Source organism: Lutra lutra, chromosome 14 (genome assembly GCF_902655055.1).
Source record: "Lutra lutra chromosome 14, mLutLut1.2, whole genome shotgun sequence".
Taxonomy (NCBI): domain Eukaryota; kingdom Metazoa; phylum Chordata; class Mammalia; order Carnivora; family Mustelidae; genus Lutra; species Lutra lutra.
Window position 1 is genome coordinate 13,838,671 of NC_062291.1, and position 22,574 is coordinate 13,861,244.

Here is a 22,574-nt window from a genome sequence, read left to right on the forward strand (position 1 = left end):
TCAGAACTCTGCTGCTGTTAAAATACACACACGTATACCCCGCCCCCTCCCCGCCATGGTTCTGCTCCCACTAACAAACATCCAAGACTGACTACCAATGACAAATCAAATAAAATATGGTTGTAACTTACAGAACAACTTTCAGAAAGATCATCGGTTCAACAGGCATTAGATATACTTGTCAGCATTATATACCTGAACTATAAGCCAAATGCTAACCTATTTTTCTACAGCAAAATCATAATAAAGTATATGAAAAATTAGAAAACTTAAAATTATGACATCAATCCAGCATTATTGTAAAGTACATAAGAGTGTTATCTTTTATGCTCTAATCTTTATATTCAGGGTTAGGTTTATGGTACTCTGTAGTTCATTTCATTATAAAAGCCATGCTTTTTATCATTTAATTTACCAGAGATAACTATCTAAAACACTAGGTTTGGGCTGCTCTTTAAGGCCACTAACTTTCACAGAAAGAAAAAATTCCAACAGGTAAGACAAAGAAGATGATAAGGGATGTATCAATAGTTTGAGAACAAAGGCCTAGTAATATTTAGTGCAAATTTACTCAATACTAGTAAACTACATTTAAAAAAAAACCAAAAACCAAAAATCACAACAGATTCTAACATTTCCAACTCTATTGATCTTTTAGATGCAGCCGTGCACAAATTTCCTAATATTCAAAAACTACTACACATACACAATACGAAGGAAAAAAAGTTCAATACAAAACGTATCTCCAGCAAGTGGGTTTTCATTTTCCTACTAATTAAGCTAAAACTGTAAAATTTCTAAATTTACTTCTGTCAAATTTACCTTTCAATGAAACCACTGCTAATTTGAACCATTTTAATGGAAGAAAGCTCCAAACAAGTGTGTGCTAGACTGCTTCATTTTATATTTGGCTTTAATATAACAGAACCATGTCTCTTTATTTTATACCTAAGCCAGGACATCATCTAGAAATGACTTGTTTTTTTTTCAATTGGCAAAAACAGTTTTGCCTAACTGCTGTATTTTAATCCTGGATAAGACTAATATAAACTAGAAATACAAGTCTACTTTAAAATATTAAGGCACAGGGGCGCCTGGGTGGCTCAGTGGGTTAAGCCTCTGCCTTCGGCTCAGGTCATGATCCCAGGGTCCTGGGATCAAGCCCCGCATGGGGCTCTCTGCTCAGCAGGGAGCCTGCTTCCCTTCCTCTCTCTCTGCCTGCCTCTCTGCCTACTTGTGATCTCTGTCAAATAAATAAAAATCTTAAAAAAAAAAAATATTAAGGCACAAATATTGGCATTTGTGGTATTTATTACTACATTAATAAGAATCACATTACTGATTTTATGAAAACTGCCTTGTTTTCATAATACTATGTTTGTTGAAAACAAGTATTGTTGTTGAAAACAGCAGTATTGTTGCTAATACTGAAAAATATGATTTATATTCTCACTGAGGATATTTTTATTATATCAACTTTATAATCACTTGAATAAGTGGATCATTAAAAAAACTTCTGAAATTACATATACTAAAATACTAGCCAAAATTCATATTTTAAATTTTAATAATATGCAGTTTTTAAATATACCAAAAAACATGAGAGCAAGTCTACATTGCTTGGTTTGAAAAGGTAATACTTTTAATTTTAGTCAGCTACCCATAAATGCTTGTTCCTAAAGCAAGTATCATTTTAGTATAAATCCAACTATCACAATTGGGGGAAAAAAAGCATAATTACTAATCAATTAGTTGTGGAATCTTCATATGCAAAGGAGAATATACGGAAAAAACTTCGGAAATTATTAAGCTGAAACATGAAAGATAAAACTAAGGAGTCAACTCTGTAAACCAAAAAACTGTTTAAAAACATAAAAGGTCAACATACAGAAAAACAAAAATACCAACAGTTAGATGGGAGGGACAGAAATGAAAACAAGGGAAAGGAGCTCATAACACCTCACACCCTTTAAATACTATTAGGCAAACAAAACAGGTAAAGACTGAATATTTGGATAAAAATCTCACCTATATATGTGCTCCCTCACTTAAGAGACAGAATTTACATACATATTATCTGTTTATCCAAAAGGACACCATTCTCTTCATGACCTACAGCTCAGACCTGAACAAATTCTATAAAGTGATGCTTGTCAAACAATCTACTTTCATCAAACATGAGTTTTAAATTGGCAAGATGTTTCTTACACAAAAAATAGAGGCCCTAAACACAAAGTTAGATCCTATCTACATTGAAATAGTATGCCTGATCATATTAACCATTTGGCATAACAAACTTCTCAGTAAAAATATCAATATAATAAATAAACAAAGTAGATTAAAACTAATCAGACCCTATTAAGCCCAATATGCAATTTTAAAGACATCTATGCAACCTGGCAATACCCAGTTCTTGGGTGGGGGGGAGGGTGTGAAAAGGAATTATGTTACAGAAACAACTTATATATTGTAGCTTGAAAAAGCAAAATTTTAAATGGGGGAAATCACTTAACAGCAGAAAGACAAGAACTGAGTTGTACAAGAAAGCAGAGGACCTGAAAAATATTTAAAGCAAATATTTAAGGAATACATATTAAATCAGTTCCCTGAAGTTCCGTAATAATGAATTCCTATATATCAACTTTTAGGAAAATTACAGCTTAAAACTACCAAAATCTCATATAACTTAATATCTCAAGATAAAACATAGTGTTTCCACTTAAATATCCAAATAATCTTGTAAAACTAAATGACTAAAAGCCAGACTTCCATTACATAAGCTTTAGTTCTCAACCAATATCTTCACATTTTATAAGAAAAATATAAACACTGGCATAACCTCTAAGCTTTATTTTTGCAAAAGCTTAAAATTTGATATTAGTCTTTAAAGAGTGTAATTAATAGATGATTCCAAAAAACAGAAATGTCAAAACCACTCATATCACTAGATTATCTTAACTTTTTCCTGTATTTGAGTAACAGATGGCAAACCTTAGTTCTTGGACACTACACAGTAGTCACAATCTGTGTGACCTTTTCAGTATTAAAAAGAATCCAAATAGCCTTAATAACCAGCACCTGAGTGTATTTTATAGTATTATCTATAATCCTGATCATAGTGAACAGAAACTAGATATGCAAAAATGCGTCATACTTTTGGTGTGCTGATACTTATTTTCCATAAATTTCCTACAACTAGCCCACGAAAACTATCCAGATGTCAGACTGCTTCTTCAGTTTTCAAAAAACATGTATGCACACATTTACAAAGTATTTTTACCATTACTTCATTTTCATTAGCACCAAAAAGGTATATAGCATACCTAGATCAAAATTTCCTTATGCTTATTGAAACAATTTTATCTCATTTAAAAAATGTTACTCTAACAAGTAATTTTGTTTAAAAAAGAGTTTGTTTTTTCCTCAATACTTTTGTTCTAAGTACATGAATTAATACATTTGCTCAAGACACCATTTAGCTAATAAGGTTAAAATTATCTCCCTGTTTTAATACGTGACACTTAAAAATCTGACACTAACAAATGCAATTTTTTATTATAAGTGAAATGCAGAGCAAACCTTCATCAGTAAATATCACCAATTACCGAGGCAACTATGCAAATATAAACTGTATCATTCAAAATATGCTCCAGGGAACAGTATCATCATGATAAGCCATGTCCTGATTACAGACAGGAAAGTGATTGGTTATATCCACTTTGGTATAAAACAACGTGAAGGTTTATTCAAATCACTTCTATATCCACTTTAATTGCAATACAATTTAATATTCCCACAACAGGAAAACGAAATTTGACAGATCCAAAGTATTTAAATTTTATTTTGTCTTACTCAAAGAAGTAAAATATGCTTAAATTTTAAGTATGTAGGGGCGCCTGGGTGGCTCAGTGGGTTAAGCCAATGCCTTCGACTCAGGTCATGATTTCAGGGTCCTGGGATCGAGCCCCACACCGGGCTCTCTACTCAGCCGGGAGCCTGCTTTCCCCTCTCTCTCTGCCTGCCTCTCTGCCTACTTGTGATCTCTCTCTCTGTCACATAAAAAAATAAAAAATTAAATTAAAAAAAAAATTTAAGTATGTAATAGCTTTCCTAGAAATAACTAAGGGGAAAAAAGTTTCAAGAGTCCAACACTTTAGCTTTTTTTGTGTGCAGATTATGATTTTATGAATCTAAACCATGAAAATCTTTCCTAATAGGTCACCTTAAATCCACTCTAACAGAAAAAAAATTAGCCAAATATTGGAAACAAGTTTAATGTGTAACTAACTACAGAGAAACAAGTATTTCTAGGGTCCCTGGGTGGCTCAGTCAGTTAAGCATCTGCCTTGGGCTCAGGTCACGAGTGCCAGGGTCTTGGGACCAAGTCTAACATTGGCTCCTGCTCAGCAAGGAGTCTGCTTCTCCCTCTCCCTTTGCCCCTTCCACGCTTGTGCTCTTTCTCACTCACTCTCTCAAGTAAATAAATAAAATCCTTTAAAAAACTATTTCTGAGGGCGCCTGGGTGGCTCAGTTGGTTAAGCGACTGCCTTCAGCTCAGGTCATGATCCTGGAGTCCCGGGATCGAGTCCCACATCAGGCTCCCAGCTCCACAGGGAGTCTGCTTCTCCCTCTGACCTTCTCCCTCGCTCATGCTCTCTCTCACTGTCTCTCTCTTCTCTCAAATAAATAAATAAAATGTTTAAAAAAAAAAACTATTTCTGATAGCTTCACCACTAAAATAACTAAGGCAATTATGAAGGGCTCTGGAAATTGTTTAAAAATGCACAAACACCTTTTAAGTTCACTATGATGAATTATATTTTAAACTAGATGCATACGAAAAAAACTAGAAGCTGAAAGAAAGCATGACATTTCAGAAGTAGGACAACAGGCACTTTTTAAAATTTTTCTTTAGTTGTATTTGTATAAAATGAATTTTTCAAAAGAAATTTTCTTAAGTATAGCAAATGAGATTTATTATTCATATACTGAAATAAATACCATAAGCCTTAGTCAATTAAATTACAGCAATAAATACCATCTGTTTTCTTAACAAATTTGAAGCTATCATATAATTAGCAGTCCTGGTTTTAAAATATTTATCACTATCTCTGGATGTCTCCTATAATCTCAAAAAGAAATCACAACATTCAGTCAAAACTTAAGTTTCATAAGAATTTTTAAGAAAGGCCTGACATTTTATTCTGCTTGAGCCAAGCAAGAGGCAAAGTAAACTGTAAAATCAAGCAAACAGAAAAAAAAAAAAATCACAGCAAACAATCTATTCCTAGAACACTTTCGTAATTACGTTTGTCTGCCTTAAAAACAAAACAAAATTCAGAATCCACTAAGCTACTCCCCTGACATTTTCTCATCTCTGAATTAATCTAAAGCTCCATCTTAATTTTTTCTAAAAACTTCACATTAATGCAAGTTTTTTAATTAGATAAATAAAGCACTTCAATTCAACAGGCTGACCTAGCAAAGTTAGGATCTAGAAAAGAATGTAACAAAACACATGCATCAGAGAACCTTAGAGTCAGCCCTACTTTCTTTATCTGGAAAGATAGAAGTTTTTCATAACTTGTCAGAAATTTGCCATTTTACATCAACACATTTAACTCCACCAGATCTGAGTATATAACAAAGCTGCTTTAGAATAAAGTTTAAGACTAAAAAATGCATTAAACAACAAAAAACAAGTACACTGGGGGGGCAAACTATCTCTCAACAACTCAACAACCACATAATTAAAGGAAACAAGCTAAAAATTACTTTAAAAACTATTGCCAAAATAAAAATTCTAAAAAAGTGGTTTTTTTAATAAAGTACATCCACTCTGTTAGAGCAATTCTATGTAATGTCCTTCTGAATACCTCTGAAGGTGCATTACACTTACACGCTTACTGAAAATATCTTCAGTCTTTTCTAAAAGTTCAAAGCAACTTTTACAACCAGCCAAATAACACATGAGCCTTCTTGAAATAAGGCTTTTTGGTTACCAGTGATATCTTTTGTGGACAAAGTTCCTATTATAAAGAATACTGGCCTAGCAGCAGGTAGAAAACCTAGATGTTAAAAGCCTCGCTCCATCACGTATTAGCAAACTGACCTTCTTAAATACCTAGGCCTAAGGCCAAAGGTACTGACTTTTATCAAATACTATACTTCTCTTATTACCAGGTACCAGACACTTTTATATCTTTAGAGTTTCTCGGGTCTCCTGGATGAATCAGTCGTTAAGCATCTGCCTTCAGCTCAGGTCATGACCCCAAGGTCCTGGGATCGAGTCCCACATGGGGTTCCTTGCTCAGTGGGGAGTCTGCTTCTCCCTCTGCCTGACCCTCTCCCCTGCTTGTGCTCACTCTGTCTCTGACAAATAAAATCTTTAAAAAGAGTAATAAAGTTTAGTTTCTCAACCTCACATTATTGGCACTTTGGGCCAGACAATTCTGCTGTGGGAGGGACTGTTCTGTACACGTAGGACACACAGCAGCCTCCCTGGGCTCTACTAGAACACCTCTCCCACACTGACTGCCCAGCTGTGACCACCCAAAATGTCTCCAGACACCGCCAAGTGCCCAGACAAGGTTGGAGGTGGTCACTCTCAGTTCGCAACCAATATTCACTGAACACCTCACCTATACTTCTAACAAACCTAAAAACTACCCTATCAGGATTTTTACCACGTTAGAGATGTCGAAAGTAGGGTTCACTAATGTTAAGCAGTGTATCTTCTATTACACAACTGATATGTGGCTGAGCAAGGAGTTAAGCTACACTTTAACTAGCTGACTCCCAAGTTCATGCTCTATCTACCCCAGCACGCTGCTTTTCTAAACTTACTGCCTCATCTACATAATCAGAATAAAATTTGCCATGTTGAGCTATTTAGGGTTTACAGATCAAATTAGATAATGTATGTATAAATTCTATTAACCTAAAGGAAATAACACATTAAGAATTTGTTTAATTGAAGAGAACATAATACAGTGGTTCACAAAGTGTGAACCCCAGACCACCAGCATCAGCATCACTTGGAAACTTGTTACAAATGCAAATTATCAGGCCCCAACCCAGACCTAATGAATCACAAATTCTCAGGGTGGGACAAGAAACTGATGGTTTAACAAGTCCTCCAGGTTATTCTGAGGCCCACTAAAGTTTGAGAACCACTAATATAATGGGGAAAATACTGCACCAAGTACCTAAAAACCCTACACCCTTCTTTGACTCAATTTCTACTAGCCCTTAACAAGTTACTGATTCTTACCGGAGCTATGATTCCTACATTACAAAAGGAAAAAAAAAATAAATAAGGATGGACAGTAATACTTGCTCTTTTAGGCTTTTTTTTTCTATGCAAAACCAAATGAGCTAAAGATTAAGAAAGGGCTTTGTTAATTAAAAAAAAAAAAAAACACTAAATATAAGACACTGTTAAGATATATGCCAGCTAACACTACTACATTAATTAAGCAGAAAAAAAAGATCTTCTGACTCAAGTCCTCATTTTTCTCTTATTTCATATATCTTGAATGATTAAGTTAGGAATGTTAAATAAATTTTACAAAGCTGGCAAAACAGTCTTCACATTATAAAAACAAAACAAAACAAAATAGGAAAAGCCCAAGCATTCCGTGTGATCTTTAACAGACTCAGAACAAAGTAATTCATAAGTACACATTTTAAAAGTAAACACCTAAAAATGAAGCTTAGTTAACATCCCCCAAACTTCATTTTAAAAGCAGAAACAAGTTTTCAATTCTATTTATTTAATCTCTAATCGGTTCAGAATGACTAGAACACTCAAAAAGAAGTCTCACTAATTCATGAGTAAAGGTATTTTAAAAGGAAAAAATTGCATACATTTTAAAGCAGAGTTGTTTGCAACTTTGAACATGTATGCTCTACTTATAACTCACTTCAAGATTACACCTGATTGAAAGAATATGTGATTCAAATCACAATGCATTTCATAACACATTAAACAACACTATACTCTCTTTTTAAAGGTCAAAAATATTAAACATACAAAATTGGCAGAATGCAATCCTTGCAATTACTAGTAAAGAAAAAAACCTGGTATTTTAGCCTGAAAATCCACAAAAATCAAAGGAAATAAAATTCGAAACTATTCTGAAGTCTAAATAATATTAAATCCACTGAGTTTTGGTAGCACATAGATGGCATGTGTCAGGAAAGAGTTTTAGACAACTCAATTGTCCTAGAAGATGTCAAAATGTTGAATTCTGTAACAGAGACTTAGACCAAAAATACGGCTAGTTTATGCAACACGTAACAATACATAAAAATCACATCATCAGACAGTCACATATATAATGAGACAGAGCATCATTCATTCTGCAATGTGAAACAAATAAGCAAGCAAAAAAACTCACTGGAAATCAAGTGCTTCACTAGTGATAGTACTGGGAAACAGCTGGGAGACCAGCAAAGGCAAAAGAAAAAAAACAATCATCCCTATGCACCCAAAATGGCCTTTACCAGGTAGGTCTCAACCATATTCCATCCTTCCCCATACCTGGCAAGAATAAATAAGAGAAAAAAAAAAAAATCCTTTAGTTTTCTTCCCATTTCCAAGGCCTAAAATTATATTGAAACTCATGATCAAATGTGAAAATGGGATGCAGTAATACAAACGTTTTAACACTAAATAAAATTCCTGGGGTGCCTGGGTGGCTCAGTAGGTTAAGTGGCTGGCTGCCTTTGGCTTGGGTCATGATCCCAGGGTCCTGGGACTGAGTCCCACATCAGGCTCCCTGCTCGGTAGGGAGCCTGCTTCTCCCTCTCCCTCTGCCTGCTGCTCCCCTGCTTGTGCTCTGTGTGTCAAATAAATCAATAAAGTCTTAAAAAAAAATTCCTACATTATATGGAGGCATTATCAGATTATGTTAAGTGTAAGTTGTATTGTAATAAGTGTAACTTGGCATTCAAAGTTGCATACCTCTCCCAAAAACAAACTTAAAAAGTATATACCTTTACAGATAAACAGTGATGTAAGTTTTGTATCAAACATTAAAAGCCTTCTTTGAGAAGAGTACTCTTTGTGAATAACATATATTTAAGTGGACCTACCTCTAACACTAAAGAAAAATTTATTATAACAAATTTTTATTTTAAAACGTCTACTTCATTATGCAATAATAGTATGAAGTTTTCAACTTAACCTTAATATATTAAAGCAAACACTTTTTGATTAGCCTATTTAACTTTTCTTTGGTCAACAGTGTGAGTGAGCAGACTTTTATATTTCATTTGTGATGAAACAATGAAATCACAGACATCTTATACTCGGAGTTCCTAAAGGAATACCCCTATTTCAAAAAATACTCACAGTTTGAACCAATTAAAATTCTAAGATGTCCAAATTCGGTTTGGACATTCGGTTTGGACTGAGGAAATTCGGTTACAATCACTGCTCCTCCCATAAATGAAAATACAAATAATTTCACATAATGGGTAATCTGAAATTACAATTTTTAAGAGCAGCAGTTACCATGTGGCAGGTAGTATGCTAAGAGAATTACCCATATTTATCTCATTTATTCTTTAAGATAAATTTTACAAAAGAAACAGTTTGAGAAAGATTAAGTAACCTTCTCAAAGTGGGAGAGCCCAGATTCCAACACAGGCAAGTTTGGGTCTAGAGCCTACACTGCCACCCTAACATCTACAGTGAAACAACGGACACACAATAGTATAGATAAAATTAATACTCAACATTTTAATGTCATTTAAAATAAACTTAACCTTATGTGAAAATGATAAAGTAAGAGCCACCGAGGTAACCTCATTTTTTAAATACTACAAGAGAGTTTGCAAACTTTGTACTTATTTACACATACGCACAGAATATCCACAGATTCATTGTCCATATATAAAGTGATGACTATGGATGACAAAGTGCATAAATACCTAAAATATAATATGTCAACGGTCTTCTTGTCCACACTATGTACAGGGTAAGAATATTCTTTGCTGTCAGGTGCAGCCACAGTATCCATCTCTCAATATTTTCAGTACAACCAAGTGCATACCTAACACCCTACAGATGTCCGCCTGCCTCTTAATGCAAACCGCTGCAAATGGACAAGAATATGCCTTAACTACACTGAACTGAACTAAAACTTCTCTGAAACCGATGCCTAAATAATGTTTTTCCTATATTAATATTTTTGCAAGAGCCTTTAATCCAGTGTAAATTACCTTAAAAGAACCAAATTGCTAATACCTTTTCCATAACCAATGAAAAAATTGGAAAAATTGGACAGGTGAAGAATCAAATCCAATACACTAACTTCACCTTTCCCGACAAATGAAAGCATTTTACATCAGTTGGTGCATATACCCAATGCTTAGAAAGACAATCATTTATTTAAAAAAAAAAAAAAAAGCAATCATTACAGACCAGAACACTTCTGACCACCTAGCAAAGAATGCATGTGGCAGTAAGTGGCCTTTATAAAACAATTAAGGATATCAGTTCGCTCAGCAAATCCTTACCAACTTAAGCTCATGCAGTCTAACCTCAACATTATTGACAGCTCTGACAACAAATGCATTAATTTCAAAGCTACCAGACAGAAAGCAACTGTAAAACAGAACTGAATTATTTACAGAAATCATTACTGACCCCTACCTCAGAAGTTGATACAAATGTCTTAAGTCACTATCCTTAGAACAAATTCTAAGAATAAATTCTCATTTTCTTCATGAATTCAGGTCTCAAAAGAATTCTCCAAACTGACTTCACTTAAAATCAAAATTTATCTAACAAAAAACGAGGGAGAAAGAGAAGAAAAGGTGAGGAAGAGGGAGGGCTCCACAAAAATAGAAATAAAACTTCAGAACTCATGGTCTCTACAGGAAAAAAGAAAGATATTAAATAAGTATTTTATACAATCATTAATAACATAGCTTCTGGTAGCTAAACCTTTGGACTACAACCAAGGCCAAACACTTGAAGTAAGTGAAAAACTACCAAGTGCATGCACACTTCTAAATTTCTCTTTACAAATGCCATCTCACATATACTGTTTTAATATAAAAACATTTCCTACACATTTGTCTTACTAAAAAGGCTGAGGTCAAAATTTAAAAGTAAAATGATGGGGCGCGTGGGTGGTCAGCTCAGGTCATGATCCTGGAGTCCTGGGATCGAGTGCCCCATCAAGCTCCCTGCTTGGTGGAGAGTTTGCTTCTCCCTCTGACCCTCCCCCATCTCTTGCTCTCTCTCTCTCTCATTCTCCCTCAAATAAATAAATAAAATCTTTAAAAAAAAAAAGTTTACTGAGAGTGAATTAATGTTGAAACTTTGTGCATTCATTTTCCCATAGTAACTATTCCTCCATTAAAAGTCACTGAAGTATAATTACTAAAGTGGCCTAAAAAATATTAAGAAGTATTGGGGCGCCTGGGTGGCTCAGTGGGTTAAGCCGCTGCCTTCGGCTCAGGTCATGATCTCAGGGTCCTGGGATCGAGTCCCACATCGGGCTCTCTGCTCGGCAGGGAGCCTGCTTCCCTCTCTCTCTCTGCCTGCCTCTCTGTCTACTTGTGATCTCTGTCTGTCAAATAAATAAATAAAATCTTTAAAAAAAAAAAATATTAAGAAGTATTAAGGTATCACCAAATGAACAAACAGCAAATGGAGCAAATCTCAAAATGAGAACATGTGAAAATATGAATTAAGAAGTTTGTGTATTTTATTTAAGTGGTTATTAGGAAAAAACAGATGTACTGTTTCACACAAAAACTAAAACATTGATTGCTGCCTTGGTCATGTTGTTAAAATTCCAAAAGGAAGGAACAGCAATGCATCTTTCTTTTTCTACAGTTTCTAAAAATAAATTTTAAACTGAGGTGGTTATAAGTCACCATATTTCAGGACGTTTATTCACGTACTATGCCTTTGGTGCACGATACACGATGTGAATCCACCGATGACTGCACTACTCTGTAAACCTTCACAATGCACAGCAATAAAATCCCTTTTTCCTTACATTAAGTCAGAGACTGTAAATTACTCTCCTTTCAGAGGCTCTTTATTCTTGAATAATCTTCATGAAAATGAAATTTGTAAACTGTTACACAGCAATTAGGATGCCCAGTCATGTTGCTCAGAAAAGAAATGCAACTTAGCAGATATGAAACAGGCAAAATAAAAATTGTTACTAGAATTAAAAAAAAAAAAACAAAAACACATCTCACAGTATGGTCATTTCAATAATCACTAATCTTAAAAAACAACAGTTAACTTCAACAGTCCCTGTACCCTCTACAAGTTAAAAAAACTCCCTACGATTAACTTTTGAAAAAATGCAAACTTATCAAAAAATAAAAATACATACAACCAAAGCCTAAAATTTCCAGGAAATCTAAAGACACTAAACTTTTTTAGTCTCACGGTCAATGCTACTTTCCAGACTAACAATAAGGTACCAACAAATTATTTTTAGAATAACTCAATTTTGCAAATATAGAAAAATTTGCAAATAATCGTTCTCAATTTTCCTCTGAGAAATCACTACGTTCTTAATCTTTCTTATCAGATAGAAACACTCCAATCACTACTTTCATAAAGAAATTTAACTTCTCACAGGCTAGCTGCTGAAACAGATACTATGACCTGTCAGAGACAGTCTTCAATGGCCATTTTAATCACCACCCCCCCCCAAATAAACACAGAACACTAAAGTGAAACCAAGCAAACCAAAGTGCTTTGGTGTATCAAAATTATTGGAAGTGCAACTATCAAAAAAGAGCCCTTCGCTGACTTTTTCCTAAGTGATTTTTTTTCATATCAATATTTGGCTCAATAAAACCACTACTCTAGAAATTAAGTGTTATTAGTCATTTGATGCAATATTTGACACTGCTTTCCATATATAACTAAAAGCACAGTGCTCGAGAAAGTTTTAACTCACATAAATTTCACGTGCAAAGGCACACTTCTGAAATCAACGGAGACCTGGCCAATCATCTCACTACTCAGGTGTAAATAACCTGGTAGAATAATTTTAAACTTAAAACCCTGCTAAATTTTAAAGCAAATGAGTAAAGTAAAAATAGTATAAACGTACTCTGAATAATAAAAGCGATCTACCAAACAGCATTAGAGGCATTTTTTTGCATGGGGACTTTTCTGAAAAAGTTAAAGAAACAGTTAATCAATTTGCTCCTATGCATCCAGATGGCTGTCAGTTCACACCAACAGTAGACAGCTTTTGAAATAAATTACAAGTCAGAAGTTTTTCCATAATTAATTACCTTCTAGGCAAGTGGGTCAAGTTCAGCCTGACTAGTTCTGCAATTAATGCAGACTCCAGAACTTCTAAATATTCTTCTCAAACATTAATTTTTTAACTTAACAGAAAACTTACGTTTTGTGTGTTATATAGCTCCTTCTTCAGTAACTCTTACCTTCATCTCAAAACAAACACTTGGGCAAAATTAGTTGTGCACCTCTACGTGCAGCTATATAATCCAAAGGAATAAAACCTCTTCAGATAGAAAACAGGTTCTTCAAAAAACAAATCTTCCCCCACAGTTTTTAGCAGGACATACGGACACTTTAGCGCCACTCAACCTTTAGGCAGAATGTTTACTGATATTTGCTAAGACATAGTTTCTATTAAGAATATGAACACTGATGCAATTACATAATTTTAACTAAATATTGTCCACTGTGATAATTCACATCACCCAATTTCTGGTCTTAACAGCAGCCTCAATAAGATGCTTCAGCCATCTCAAACCAACAACTTAATTCTGTTTTTTCATGCCTTGAACAACACAGGCCTACCAGGAACTCTGAATGTCTGTGATACTTTCCATTCTGCAAACCAGGAGGGCTCTATCCCCTCCTTGATCAAAAACAGTACATTATACCTGAAACTGCAAAGATCAATGCCTTTCCATAACCACTATCTTTTGAGGTACAAAGGCCTAACTTGTAGACAACCGAAACAATAATGCTTCTTAAAATTCTTGGGTTTCTGTCTTATTCAACAACCTGAGTCAGTAAATTTAAGGCAATGGGTGAAAAACAGCTAACATACCTACACAGTCTGACGCTGGAGTCATCCCCTCTTGCCGGTTAAATGACACTTGACTTTAAACGTAAGTCCGAGTCCATTAATGGACCCCCAAAGGTGCCAGAGGATCTGCAACTGGAATTAGGTGAGCAGCCATTCCGGCATCACAGTAACACTTAAATTTCAAGGAAGAACTGACAATCTCTGCAATCACAATTTGCGGCACACAATACCCTCGGAACCTACACATCATCATCTGGGATCAAAAAACCTTCAATCTCCATTCTATTACGTGTGACAGGACCACTGAATAGAAAATGCTACTGAGCTGCAAATTTCATGCCCTATCCTCTATCACCCCATCAGGAGGAAAAAAAAAAGGGAGGGGGGCAAATTTAACAAAGATCCAGTAAGAGCGCCTTATGAGGCATATTCCCTATGACACTATTGATTTCAAACTACAAAACTTCTAAATGCAGTTCAAAGTTGTAATTAAACTTAGCTTAAATACACAAACCTACTTCTGCCCTCCAATGAACACCCATACAAGCCGAAAACGACTCTGCTTCCAAAGTTATGCAAATCAGCTCACAACTCACATTAAAAAAAAAAAAGTCTATCAATGCAACCCAGGAAACTAAAAACAATCAGTGCAAGATTCTGATGCAATATGCATACGTGCAACACTAATTTTCATCTTAATCTAATCTATAGCCTTGATCTAGGGCCTAAAGCCAAGATTTAATCGAAATATGCTCAACCTCAAAGCGTCTACTTTTCTGTTCATTTAGCAGACCGGATTACCGAGCTCACTAATCCACCAACAGTGTACCGTGTTCTGTGTTAACGGACAATAGCCCTTCGGAAGAGACCCCGCAGACAGACCCGAGAAAGCAATCGGTGCCTTGACACTCGCAAGCGGGCCAGAGTTCCATGTAGCCGAACACACCCTAGGCTGGATGCATTCGAGAGACACCAAAGAGACACGATCTAGAAATTCGAGCAGGGTTAGCTGCTACGGTCACCCAAAGCATGGAAATTTTTCGCCTCCGTCTGCTCCCACGTTCTAAGCGAGAGTGACAGAAAGGCAGAGAGGGGCAGCGGCAGAAATGGATACAGGTCAAGTCTAAGTCGAATCCATCCTCTTGATATCTCCTTTTGTTTCTGCTAACGATCTCTTTGATGATGGCTGTCATGTCTGGGAGCCTGTGGCTGAAGAAAAAGGAGGAGAGAGATGGCAGAAGCTGCTGGTGGCGGGGCTTCTTCTGCAGGATGGAAATGGCTCTGGACTTGGCGGTAGCGGATGCCCCTCGCTCTGCCGCCGCCTGGCTCTGGACCGCAGCCGGGTAATGGCTGCTGCGGCGGCTGCTGGATGGTTGCAGCGACGGGGCCTGCTTCTCCTCAGCAGCCAGAGGCCTGGCCGCAGCCGCCGCGGGACGAGAAGGAGACGGCGAATCCTCGGGACGGCCGCTGCCTCCGCCGGTGGCCTCCGGAGCCCGGGCCGGGGGGGGTGCGGCGGCGGCGGAGGGGAGGTTTACAGCCGGCCCGGGTCCCTGGACGTGCCGCCGCCGCCGCCGCCGTGTTGGAGGCAGTAAGAGGGGAGAGACCAACTCTCCGGCGGCCCCAGCCCTGGAAATGGTGACAGGCGACTCCGGCCCCCTCCCCGGAGCTGCAGCCGCCGCGGCCGCCGCCGCCGCTTCTCCCCCCCGCTCCAGGAGCGGGAGGTGCCGCTGCCGCCGCCGCGCCTCAGCCGGCTCCCGCCCGGGCCCGCGGCTTCCACCGTCCCTTGCACGAGAAGCCGAGCGAGAGGCTGCACGGTTAGAAGAGAGGACGAGGACGAGGCGAGAGACGCCGCCGCTGCCGCCGCCGCCGGCCGGCCGGCTCCCCGAGGGCGCTGCCCCCGCGGCTGCTCACGGGCGCTGAGAGGGGCTCTGGGCCGCGGCCGCCGCCGTCTCTCATCTCCCTCGCCTGAGCCCGGCCTCGCCTCACAGCGGCTCAACTCTCAAACTTCCATCATGGCTGCAGCTTCCGAGAGGAGAGAGCCGAGCGCAGCCGCGGCTCGGCGCCCCAGCGCGTATCCTGCCGCAGTGCACAAAGAGTCCCGCCACATCACCGCCCGCCGGCCCGCCCGCCCCCTCCGCCGCCGCCGCCGCCGCCGCGCCGGGAGCCCGGCGCCTGGGAGCCCGAGGGGAGGTGGGAGGCGGGCGAGACCGCGTCGGGGGAGGGAGGGACGCGGAGGGGCAGGGGCGGCAGCTCTGGGGGCGAGCGCCGAGCCTCTGGCTAGCGGCCGCCACTGAGCATGCCAAGTGCGAGCGCCCGGGGCTCGCTCGGGCTCGTGCGAGGCACCCGCCGGGAGCTGCACTTGCCGCGGCTTCTGCAGCAGCGCGGGGCGGGGGGGAGCGGCCGAGGGGGAACGAGCCAAGCCTCGGCCTGTGCCCAGAAATCCAGTCGGGGACGGGGAGGCCCGAAGGGGAGAGCTGAGGGTGCATTGAGCGGTGTCACTGACTCGAGTCTGAGGTTACCTGTGTGCACAGGTAGGGAGGCTCAGGTGACTCGCGCTGGTCGGGGTACAGGGAAACGCGGGGACGGTCCCCACCGCGAGGGCGCCCCTCCCCCGCGCCTCCACCCCCAGCTTTCCCTAGCCCGGCCCCCAGCCTCGTCCTCCTTTTGCACCGCTGTCGGATCACTGTCGTTGGTAGGGACTCGCCGACAGCAGCCTTTGCCGAGGGAGCCTACCTCTCTGCTCACCCCCCCGCCCGTGTCCTCAAGGTGTCAGTCTTTGCACAAAGAACAACCCCCTATTGTGTCTCCGTGTGGATCGCCTCATCCGGCTCGCTCTCCCCGCCCCACCTCCCGCTTCCCCAGCAGCTCGGCTCCTTCGCTCTGAAAACGAGAGCTCGCAACCAAGCGCGCTGCGTGTGAGCACACCGTCCCTAAATGTCTAGGCTCCAAGAACCACTGCCCGCGTTGCCCGGAAAGCGCACCCCGGGAGACGGGACCCCCACCGCAGCCCCCCCACATTGCCCCCTGGAGAGCTGAGCATCCCTCCCGTCGGAAATCCAGCTCGGTTCACCGCGGCGGACAGAGGCTCGGGACTCAAGAGCTGCCTCGCCCCGCCCCTTTCGGGCAGCTGTGAAAACCCGGCCGGGTGGATTGCCGCGGGCCGGCTTCCGCGCTCCCCGAGCCGAGCTGCGCACGCCAGCAGCCGGCGCTGCCCGGGCCCGAGTGTGAAATACCGGACGGTAGGAAGCGGCAGCCCCTGCGAGTGGGCGTGGCCGAGGAGACCGAGGAGGGTTCAAAAGGAGGTGGAGGGATACGCGGGTCACAGTCGGAACTACTTTCAGGAGGAGGTCACGTGTGTTCCTAGTTGGGGAACTTTCCAAATTCCCACTCCCCTATGATGGCTGGGGAGCAAGTGCTTCTCGTCCTTTGCCCGGGGTGCTGCTGCCGTGTGTCGGCAGCGGAACCCCGAGCCTCCGGGTCGCGGCGGAAACGCAGGGTCCGACGGCCTCCGGCCCGAGCGCTGTCGGTGCTGGCGCCTGGGGAGCTGGTTACACAAGCACCCACATTCGAGCACGTGCCCCCGCCTCCCTGCACCGCTGGCCGCGGCTTCTCGCAGACCACGGAGAGAGAGCTTCCAAGCTGGTCCTACCCATTCGCGAGCTACCTACCGAGCCAGCTAAAGGGCCAAGACCTGAGACGGAGCTCTGGCGCGGCCAACAGTGCGCGTTCCTCACCGTGGGAGAAGGGGCAGAGCCCCGGGGGTCTGGCATTTCCCTCCCTGGTGCCTGCGCTAGCAGGGACGCACCTTCCTGCTGCTGTGCACCGGGGGCAAAACGGTATCTCCTGCAGCTGCCCGCTGATTGAATTCACCAGTGTTGCGACAAACTTCCAGTCACTACCCTTAAGCTGGTGAGCGCGCCCCACCTACTGTAGACTCAGCCAAGTGACTTATCTGGTCGGAGAACCTAGTCAATGGCCATCAGCCCAGAACAAACCTGTCAAGTCGGCTAACAGCCCTGGTTGGTTGACCTATCCCGGTGAGAGAGCCGGTTCAGAAATTCGGAGAGCTGGAGCGCAATTACCATGACATTGATCAGCTGCGGCAAAGAGAGTTGTCCACTTTCTGCTGGAAAAGAATGAGTATCAATCAACATCAATCTAGGAATTTCTTCCTTTTCTTTCCCCCTGGGAAGTAGAACTCAAGGAGACAATCAGAGTCCAAAGTATCTGAGTTGAGACTTGGGCTGAGGCACTGGCTGTCTGGCTTGCCTTTTTTTTTTTTTTTTTTTTTTTTAAAGACCTGGGAGAATGGGATCAGTTAGCATGTGTATTGCAGTAATTGTGAGTAGCTGCCTAGGAAGGTCTAAAAGGATTTATTCCGTATCTGCAAAAGAAGACTGTGCATGAGCACATCATGATTGCAGGCAGCCCCTTGAAGACTAGAAACCCCAAGAGGGCTTGCTTAGAAGCCACAGGCCATTACCTAATTCCACAAGTACTAATTAAACCAGGGATATTTACAGTGTTCTTAGAGATCTCCCAGGCTCCATAACACTTTGAATTTATAGACTACATCCTTTTAAGATAGCCCTGCAGGAGTTAGCAACCTGCTGAATCTTCCACATTGATACTCACTGGAGGCTGTTTTTGTGCATGATCCTAGTCAGCCTGTGGGAGGTGAAGGCCACAAGTGGAAAAGGAAATGGGGGGGGGGGGGGCTGTGACAATCTGGAAAGAGTAGGAGAAAGGCCTCCATTTGGTTTCCAAAAATGAAAACCCAATCCACACAGCCTAGGGTAAGCCAGAGATTTCCTTATTTTACAAATAACCAATGATAAGGAGTCCCTGATTTGTAGGTGTTCTGTTAGGTAGCAAATACCACTTGGTGGGGAACGGGGAAATGAAGAGGAAGTTGAAGGGAGGTAGACTGGGGAGGGGTAAAATGTCCCACCTCAGTTTCTCAAGTCGCTGATCTTGTCTCCAGAGTCCACCGTGTTAGTGCTGCCCTACTCTGCCCCCGCCCCTAGAGCCTACCCTATCCTGAAATCCACTTCCTGGAAAGGAAATGGGTTCATGAGGAGACAGGACGCATTCCACTCCCATGGCACAGAGTTCTTGTGGAGAGAAGGCGTGCACCACCTTGAAGTGCTGGAATGGGAGACTGGCCCACAGCAGGAGTTCCTTTGTCGGAGGGAACAAAATGGGACGGGAGTTTTGCTGCTTCTCTGAACGTGAGCTCCCTCTGCTTCTCTCGAGCAGCAAACGAAAAGGATCATCGATGCTGACAGATGTCTGGCCAGCCAGACAGTATTATCAGGTCGTTATTAGTAATTACTGAATAAACGCCTCCTTCCCTCCCCAGTGTTAAATAGGTTCCTGAAGGAAACTTCGGTTTTTGTTTTCCTTCGGTTTTTGTTTTCCTTCACTTCTTCCTTGTACCCAGGGGCTCGCTTTACCCATGTGGTAGAGCTGAAATTTCCAAAGAGCTAACTCTATCAAATGCACAGGAAGTTTCAAATCTGTATATTGTTTTTCAACTTCACCTGCAGGTATCTGCTTGGCTGTACAGATATTACCAGACGTTGGTTTCCAGGCACTCTAGTTCTTTACCTGTCTGGATTCAGACTGCCCTAGGGAGAAACAGAAGCTTGTAACAAAGGGAGAATTATATAAAGCTTCAGGGAGACTAACTATGCGAATAATTAGTAAACATGATAAACCAGCTTTAATTATAGTTTCTAACAGCTGATTCCAAAACTGTATTGTTACTATACCCAAAGAATGTCCAAAGAAAATAACTTTCTTATTTTTTTTGATAAATGAAATGACCAGCAACTTGATGTGGGCGATATAAATAGTTGATGTGCTCTTTGTAGGTTCTGCTGCTAAAATGTCTTTTGTTGAACGCTGATCACTATAATGCCTTTCTCAGCTCCCACACACTGACCTTTCAAATAGAGATCTAAATCAATGGCTTTAATTTTTAAGCAATCTTTTCTATTTTTATCTGTTTAACCACTGTTTTCTAAATCATACAGAATAGAAAAATATAATAATTATAGGTCTGAATTTTAAGCCACCCTATTATTCCAAGGATCCAAGGCTTTTCCCCTTATTTCGCTTATCCTAATTACAAATATTGCTGTTCTTTTAAATAAAGATGTTTTTGCCCAAGACATATCTCCAGAAGGCACTTTTCCAGAAGGCACTGCAAGAAACCATACCCTAAAAAAGAACTTTCCCTTCTTGTGTCTAAGCTGTCCCAGAGCTACTGCACACAGCACTTGGGTCTCCTTTCATGTCCCAGTAGAGAGGTGTGCTGTATGAAATTATCACTCTCAGAGAAACAAGGGTGGGGCCAGGTATTCCTGGGAGAACCACAGAGCAGAACAGGCATGCACGGGGTCCAAGCTGTGTTCAGAAATTGAACCAGAGAGTGATGGGAAAGAAAAGACCTAACATGACAAATCAGCTTTGACTGTTTGACTTTGGACTTTGACTGTCCAACCTAACACTGGCTATTTTATATTCTACTCTGGTCCTTTTGGTACTAACTCTAATTATAGTCCTATGGAACATATATTCTGCTTTTAGCTCTTCCAAGAATAGAAAAAGATAATAATTTGTATCTACCAGCAGGTGTTGGTGCATTTGCCAAGTGCATCCCAGAGTCGCCCTCTTTGGTCTAGGTGTAGGAGGGACATAGAGAAGGAGTCAAGGTTGCCCGTGCCTCACTCCTACAAATCTTTCCCTTCAGGACATCTTTCTGGCATCCAAGGAATCAATGTTTCTGAAGACGAAGAGCACCTTTTCGAAAGAAAAAGAAAAAAAAAAAAGAATGAGACAAACTCTTTTTAAAATATATTTTTTGGGGGGCGCCTGGGTGGCTCAGTGGGTTAAGCCGCTGCCTTCGGCTCGGGTCATGATCTCAGGGTCCTGGGATCGAGCCCCACATTGGGCTCTCTGCTCAGCGGGGAGCCTGCTTCCTCCTCTCTCTCTGCCTGCCTCTCTGCCTGCTTGTGATCTCTCTCTATCAAATAAATAAATAAAATCTTAAAATATATATATATATATATTTTTTGTCTTTCTTTTTCATGGTGTGGCATCTTTTATCTCCATTCATTCATTTAATTGTCCTGTCAACAAATATTTGGGCATCTGTTATGTGCTCATTCTGGGCAAAGCTCTGTGGAGAGCAGTGACTGGTGTAGAGGGTCCAGCCTTTATGGAACGGGGTCTCCTTGAAGCTTGGCTTATTTATCTGTTACAACCTCTTCACAGCCCAGGGAGTGAAGTTAAAGCAGTTGAAAGAACCTTGACATTTGGTAAGGGTTTCAATTAGCAATGATCTATTGCTGCATAAAAAACCACCATAAGCTCGGTGCCTTAAGAGGACCACCACTTCTTTGCTCACGATGCTGCAATTTGGAAAGGGCCCAGCTGGGCAGTTCTTCTGCCTTCCCAGGGCGGCAGCTGGGGTCAGACGTGTGGTCGCCTCTAGCTGTGAGTTATGCTGGGGCTGGGACGGCCTAGATGGCTTCCCTGGCGTCTGATGCTTCCACTGGGGCACTGAAACGGCTGGTGGTACCCTCTCTTCATGTCATTGCTCATGATTCAGTGGCCAGCCCAAGCTCCTTTCTACTTTCTTTACAGCGTGGATCCCAAGAAAGAGAAAGCAGAAGCGACAAGGCCAGTGAAAGCCAGGGCTTGGAAGTCCCAGAACATCACTTTCACTGTATTCTTCTGGCCAAAGCCGGTCACAGGGCCAGCCAGCCCAGACCCAAGGGAGCAGGCAAGAGACCATACTCCTTAATGGAAGGAGTGCCTGGAATGGGAGGAACTGTTGGCAGTCACATTGGGAACCACTGTATCACAACCCACCCTTGAGCCACAATAATTCTCTCTCTGTCTCTCTCTCTCTCTCTCTCTCACACACACACACACACACACACACACACACACACCACCAGATTAGCAAAATATACTCCCTCCCGCCCCCAAGATTGTCATTCTGTGCAACACTGGCTCAAAGGGCCCAGATCTAATGACAGACACCAGGCCCAATGTGACTGAGGCATTTTAGATACATTTAGCTGCTGTGAGCTGAAAAGACAAGTTACGGACACAACGTACAATGCTGAGGCAGGGATAAGATAACTAGACAGATGCTCCTGATCAAAGCAGGGGGGAAACAGAAGGCATGGCGCTGCCATCATTACTAGCAGTTCAGAAAGCGGGCTGAGCACTGTCACCCTCATTCTGGACCCAGACCACCATTAGGGTCCGGTTCTTCTCCTGGGAGGCGCTTCCCAACCCACTATTCCTGGCTCCCACCTCCGGGGTACAGGCTACAACCTTTGAAGTTCCCTTTTCCATAGGCCACTGCCTGCCCTTTACGGTCCAACAGCTCTCTTGGCCTAGGTCCTACCCACAGAAAGTTGGGGGCCCCATGGCTTATTTTCCATTTTGAACTCTTTCCTCTTTAGTTCAGGCTAGCACTAGCTTCATCAATAT

The 22,574-nt window shown here is 41.5% G+C and overlaps 1 protein-coding gene across 3 annotated transcripts in view; it reads right to left on the reverse strand.

Annotated features, from left to right (window-relative positions):
• Nucleotides 1-22,574, reverse strand: part of PTEN (phosphatase and tensin homolog) — a 124,821-nt gene that overhangs the window by 71,642 nt on the left and 30,605 nt on the right. The window contains exon 1 of one of the 3 annotated variants that reach the window (XM_047701728.1): nt 15,175-15,935. The exons of the other annotated variants lie outside the window; for them this stretch is intronic. Within the exon in view, the coding sequence (XP_047557684.1) occupies nt 15,175-15,253 (79 nt within the window). The 5' untranslated portion in view covers nt 15,254-15,935. Of the gene's footprint in view, nt 1-15,174; nt 15,936-22,574 lie in introns of those variants that run through there. 3 annotated transcript variants of the gene reach the window in all.